Source organism: Silene latifolia, chromosome 8, assembly GCF_048544455.1.
Source record: "Silene latifolia isolate original U9 population chromosome 8, ASM4854445v1, whole genome shotgun sequence".
Taxonomy (NCBI): domain Eukaryota; kingdom Viridiplantae; phylum Streptophyta; class Magnoliopsida; order Caryophyllales; family Caryophyllaceae; genus Silene; species Silene latifolia.
The window spans coordinates 63368837-63375323 of NC_133533.1; the positions used below are offsets into that span (position 1 = coordinate 63368837).

At 42.4% G+C, this 6487-nt stretch overlaps 1 protein-coding gene across 1 annotated transcript; it reads right to left on the reverse strand.

Annotated features, from left to right (window-relative positions):
- Nucleotides 1–357: 357 nt before the first annotated feature.
- LOC141595282 (uncharacterized) lies at nt 358–1184 on the reverse strand. Its single transcript, XM_074415247.1, has 2 exons — nt 1056–1184; nt 358–702 (listed from the first exon to the last, which is right to left on the reverse strand). The coding sequence occupies exons 1-2, from the start codon at nt 1182–1184 to the stop codon at nt 358–360; spliced, it is 474 nt and encodes a 157-aa protein (XP_074271348.1).
- Between the last annotated feature and the right edge of the window lie 5303 nt (nt 1185–6487).

Consider the following 6487-nt stretch of genomic DNA (forward strand, 5'->3'; position numbering starts at 1 on the left):
TTTTAGCTTTTTCTTCAGGCAACTGATTACCACTTTGTTGCTGGATTTTGCTTGACCATTGGCTTTTGGGTAGCCTGGCGTGGATGTTACCAGATTGATATTCCATTGTGCACAGAAAGCTGCTATTCTTTTTCCCACAAACTGGGTACCGTTGTCACAAACTATTTCTGAAGGTATCCCATATCTACATATGATGTTGCGTTTGATAAATGATATGACATCCTTTTCTTTGACTTGCATGTATGAGTCTGCTTCTATCCATTTGGAAAAGTAGTCCGTCATTGCTAGCATAAAGACTTTCTATCCAGGTGCTTGAGGTAGCTTGCCTACTATGTCCATCCCCCATTTTATGAATGGCTAGGGAGCTGAGATGTAATGTAGTAGCTCTGATGGTTGGTGGATGTATGGAGAATGGATTTGGCAGGCTTCGCCTTTGGAGATGTAGGTTATGCAGTCAGCTCTAAGGGTTGGCCAGAAGTAGCCTGTCCTTAGAACTTTGCTCGCCAGGCTTCTGCCGCACTTGTGATTTCCACAGTACCCATCATGGATGTCCTCTATAACTTGTTTGGCTTCATGAGGTTCCAGGCAACGCAGGTAAGGTCCAGCCTGTGACTTTTTGAACAACATATTATTGATAATAGTATAGGTGTAGGCTTTGATTTTTAGGGCCCTTGCCTCATTCTTATCATTAGGAAGTATCCCCTATAAGAACCAATCATAATATGGTTTGTTCAAGAATTTGTATCCTCGTGGATGGGGCAAGTTTGGTCAGGTTTGTCAATGGTTGGTTCTGACAGGTTAACAATGGGTATTTTATCAAATACAGCAAGGCTGAAATTTGATCCCAGGCTGGCCAGGGCATTAGCCCGAGTGTTCAGGTCTCTTGGTATTTGATCAATGTCAAATGAACTAAACATTTTGCAATGGTTTTTGACGTATTCTAAGTATAGAATCATTTTTGAATCCTTTGCAGCATATATTCCTTTGACTTGATTGGAAATTAAAAGGGAGTCGGTTTTTACCTTGAGATTTGTCACACCCAGTTTTATACATACCTTGAGTCCAGCTATCAGGGCCTCATATTCAACTTCATTGTTTGTTGCTTTGAACTCATAACTAATAGCTTGAGCAATTAGGTCTCCCTGTGGTGATTTCAATACTAATCCTAGGCTAGTTACACTCATATTTGTTGCTCCATCTACGTATAATGTCAATTCCTGGCCTGATTTATGGGTGTGAAAATGGTTGACCTCTTTTATGAGGTCTGGTTCTAGGTTGGGACTGAATTCAGCCATAAAGTCTGCTAATGCCTGCGATTTAATTGTTGTCCTAGATTCACAGATTATATCATAAGTGCTTAACTGCACTGACCATTTTGCCATTCTGCCTGAAAGTTCAGGCTTTCTCAGGACAAATTTGATAGGTAGGTTAGTCCTGATAATAATTGGGTGACTCTCAAAGTAAGGTCTACGTTTGGTGCAGGATGTAATTAGAGCTAATACATATTTTTCAAGTAAGCCATACCTTGTTTCTGCATCCAGGAGACTTTTACTTACATAGTAGACAGGGTGCTGTTGGCCCTCAATTTCTTTAGTCAGGACTCCACCCACTGCTGTGTTAGTGACGGATAGATAAACCGTCAGGGGTTCTCCTTTGTTTGGTTTGGCTAACAGTGGAGGAGTGATTAGGTATGCTTTAAAGTCCTGAAAGGCTGCTTCGTGTTCAGGTAGCCATTTGAATGGCTTGTTCTTCCTGAGGAGGTCATAGAAGGATCTGCATCTTTCTGATGATCTGGATATGAATCTGTTCAGGGCTGCAACTCTTCCTGTTAGTCTTTGGATGTCTTTGACTGACTTTGGGGACTCCAAATCCAGGATGGCTCTTATTTGTTCTGGGCTGGCTTAAATTCCTCTTTTGGTTACCATGTAACCTAGAAATTTGCCTGAAGAGACTCCAAAGTGGCATTTAGAAGGGTTGATCTTCATGTTGAATTCTTCCAGGATTTTGAAGGCTACTTCTAGGTCCCTGATATGATCTTCAGCCTTTTAAGATTTAACCACCATGTCATCAATATAAACTTCCATTGTGTAACCTCTTTGATCTTTAAACATCATATTGACCAGGCGTTGATATGTTTCCCCTGCATTTTTCAGGCCAAAAGGCATTGCTGTATAGTAATATGTCCTTTGGACAGGCTTTGTTGAGGTCTGTATAGTCTACGAAAACTCTCCACTTGCCATTCTTCTTTTGTACCACCACCACGTTTGCCAGCCAATCAGGGTACATGACTTCTCTGATCATTCCCATATCTAGCAGTTTGTCTACTTCTTCATTAATAATGGAGTTGCGTTCAGGGGCAAGCTTCCTTCTTTTCTATTGCACATGCTTAAAAGATTTGTCAATATTGAGTTTATGGATGATGATGTTGGCATCTATACCATTCATGTCAAAATGAGACCAGGCAAAACATGAAGACTTATTCTTAAGAAAACTTACTAATTCTGGTCTGATATTGTCAGGGACATCAGATCCTACCAGTACATGCCTGTCAGGGTACTCAGGGTCTAAAATTACTTGATCTATTTCGATTTTGGTTTCTGCCACATAAGTGCTCCTGACAGGGTACTTTAATTTCTAGGCGAGAGACTTACCTGTCTTGGAAGGTTTTAATGATTCAGTGTAACATTCCTGGGCAGATTTTTGTTCACCATTGATGGTTACTACTCCCCATTCAGTTGGTATCTTGACATATTGGTGGTAAGTGGAAGGTATAGCTCTGACATTGTGGATCCATGGGCTTCCTAGGATAGCATTATAGGATGACAGGCAGTCCAGGACTCCAAATATCTCGTATGAGGAGACTCCTTCCACATATGTTGGCAGGTATATTTCTCCTAGGGTGTTCTTCGTTTCTCCACTGAATCCTACCAGGACTTTGACTTCTTTATGATCTGGCTTTCATCAATCTTCATTGCGTTCAAGACGTCAAGCATGATAAGGTTAACTGAGCTGCCTCCATCTACTAAAATTCTCAGGACTCGTGCAGTTCCTATTTGCATGGTGATTACCAGGCCGTCATGATGTAAATCAGGAATTCCCTGCATGTCAGTATCATCAAAAGTAATTTGAGGTAAATTTTTAGGTTTAAAAGGAGATTTCATTTTGACTCCCTGGCAATTTTCTTTGCAGCGGAACTGGTCAGGACACAGATCCCAGATCCTCCATTGATGAATTTGACTTCATATATGGGTGGTGCTGGGGGTAGGTCATGTTGTTGTCTTTCCTGATCTTTTCTTGCTCCATTATCTTCCTTGCTTTTTGATGGCATCAGATCTTTTAAGTAGCCTTTCTTTAGTAGGTAGGCTACCTGCCTGCGCAGTTCCAGGCATTCTTCTGCTGTGTGTCCTATGTCCATGTGGAATTCACACCATCTTGTTGTGTCTTTTCTTGAGTTGGGGTTGTCCGTCTTTTTTGGCCACTTGACAATATCTCCCATGTTGTCAAGTCTTTTGATTAGTCCTGCAGTATCAACAAAGAAGTTATACTCTTGAATAGTTGAAAAGTATATGAATTACCTCATTGTTCGTGTACATAGTTGACTTCTGATTTGTCAGGCCTTGTGTAAGGGGATGGCCTGGAACTGCTTCCTCTGTGGTTAGAACTTTTTCTGTTGGATCTGTCATATCCTGGGTTGTTGTCAGTGGTGTTTGTTTTGAAGCCTTTATCTTCTTCCAGCCGGATGTAGCATATGGCTAATGCCTGAACGTCCTTAAAGGTATGGCAGGGCTTCATAGTCATCTCGTCATAGAAGTCACTGTCCAGGGGTAGCCCTTGCCTGAAAGCTTCCACAGCTGTTCCAACATCACATCAGGGGATTGACACCTTCTCCTTGTTGAATCTGGTCATGAAGGCTCTGATTGATTTATCAGGCTTTTGTTTGATCCTATCCAAATCACTGGATCTCTTTTCAAGTTCCTTGCTGCTGGCGAATTGATGGTTGAAGGAGTTGACCAGGTCAGTAAAGGACTTGATGCTTCCATTTGGCAGGTTTATGTACCATTGTAGGGCAGGCCCATTCAGGATTATTCCGAATCCCTTGCACATGCAGACTTGTCGTAGTTCACTGGGTATAGAGGCTGCCATCATCCTTTGTTTGTAATAGGCTACATGATTTTGTGGATCTGTAGTCCCATCATAAATTCTCATTGAAGGGACCACAAATTTCTTTGGCAAGTCAATCCTGGCTATCTCATCCACGAAGGGTGAGTTAGCATAGTTCTCTGGATTTGCTTCTTCAATGGGTGTGGGTACTCCAGGGATCTTCTTAAACTTTTCATGTAGTTTCTGGATTTCCTGGAGCATGGCCATCATGATTGTTGTGTTGGTCTGATCTGGTACAGCTTCTTCATTTGGGATTTCTTCGGAGTCTGTATCACCTTCTCCTGCTCTGGATTTTGGCAGAGTAAGAGTACCAAAGTTGAAGAAATCAATGTTCCCGATAATTGAGGAGAATGGCGTGCCAAGTTGAATCTTTAATTTTGATCCTGAAGCTTTGTCTCCTAGCCTTTGTTTCAGAGTGGATTCCGATTCTTTCAATTTCACAACTTCAGCTTCAGCTTGAGCCATCTTTTGCTTCAGTTGTTCCATTTCCAACAACTGCTATTTAGCAGCAGCTAGTTGTTGTTCAATGCTGTCTCCGGCCATTTTTTTAGATTGTTTTTATGTTGTTTAATTTTGGGTTTTGATTATTTTTGAGCTAGATGCCCCCACGGTGGGCGCCAATTGTTTTAGTAGGAATTTTACTAAGCAAAAACGTCCCGCCAGGGAAGATTTGAAGGGGTAATCTAACTTAATTGATTTGCCTGACTAATATTGATATGTAAATAAATGAATAAAAAGTAAAGACACCAAGATTTATAAGTGGAAAAACCCTGGGAATAAGGGAAAAAACCACGGGCACCAAGCCAGAAGAGGTTATTACTATGATTTTAGGTAACCTGATAGGGAATTTGTATGTCAGGTGTGACAAGCTAATAATATTGATCAATTATATGTTGAATACAAGAATGAGAGTAGTAGTATGAGTATACGAGTGAGTGAGTATGCATCTTCCCTTCTCTAGTCTTCTTTTCTATTTATAATAGCTTCAAACCGGTCTCTTCAAGTTTGTTTAGGGTTTCCTGGTAAATAGGACTCGTGCCCTATTTACCCGGAAGTGGTTGATTGACCCATTCTTCATTCCAGCCGTTGCCTTTGATCCTTTCCTCTATATTTTTCCTTTGAATAGGTCTTCCTTGTTTATAGGGACTTTGTTTATATGGCCTGATCGTGTTTCTCTTGTCTCCTGTCCAGCTTTGATGATACTACTCTTGTGCCTGACGTGGTGTCTTTTCAAGCCAGGCCTAGTAGTTGCTTATCATGTGTTTCTCTCCTGCTTGGTGCCTGTCCTGGCACTCCAAATGCCTGGCTTTAAGTATGTCTTGTTTAGATTTTGGCCTTGGACATTGCCTGATTCTTGTCTGGTCAGGCAGGATAATTCTGGGCCCAACAAAAATAAACAATGCAAACTGAAATGCAGTAAACGTGAATGCGAAACAAATTCAAATGCAGACTCAAGTATGCATTACCCTCCCCAAACCAAAACGGACAATGCCCTCATTGTCCTCCAGCATACACCAGTAGAATAATAGGGGAAAGGGAAAATACAAACTCAAAATTCTAAATAAATGAAATAAACTAAAGGAGATGAAGAAGAAATAAAAGCAAGAAATACTTACAAAATGAACCTCCCTAAACTAGTTAGCAAACTGGGGAGGTGAGTAGTCCAGCAAACTACTCGTCACCACCCTCCTCATCAACCACCTGGTAGGTGGGGTCCTCCTCCTTCTTTCCTCTCCTACTCTGATGACCCTCAGTAGTAAGCTTAGCCCTAAACCTCTCCTCCCTCTCAGTAGTGTCCTCCTCGCAGGTTGTAGGTACCCCTCCGCCGGGAACCGGTAGAAGAACGGGTGTGGCCAGCCAGCAGGGACAGGACGTCTTCTCATCATGTGGTACTCTTAAAGAGGGAATCATGCAAGAGACTGTTCCCTCTCCATACAAGCCACTTTGCTGCACATGTCTAAAAGCAAAGCATCACGACGCCCTTGGTCCATGACCTCGAGCGCCTCAAAAGTAGGAGGTGCAAAAAAATTAGCCGGTAAAACCGGCTGAGGGACTGAGGGTGTAGGTGTAGGGATAGTGATAGGCATGGGCGTGGATGTCTGCCTAGCCTGTGTCTGTCTAGACCCCTCACCGACTTCCCTAACAGTAGGGGAAGTCCACTTCCACTTCCTAGAAGCGATAGGGGTAAAGTCGAGGAGGTAAGAAGGTGGAGGTGGTGGAAGTCTACCCGTCAAAGGTAAACGACGGGGTAGAGTGGGTGAAGGTAAAGTCACGGACAGGGAAGTGCCTATCTCCTATGTCCGATGGTCAGCTGCCAGCCAATTCA

Coding starts and splice junctions, on each gene's coding strand:
- LOC141595282 (XM_074415247.1), bottom strand. CDS start 1,184: ATGAGTGTAACTAGCCTAGGATTAGTATTGAAATCACCACAGGGAGAC. Junction 703..1,055: donor CCCTGATAGCTGGACTCAAG/GTATGTATAAAA, acceptor TGGTTCTTATAG/GGGATACTTCCTAATGATAA.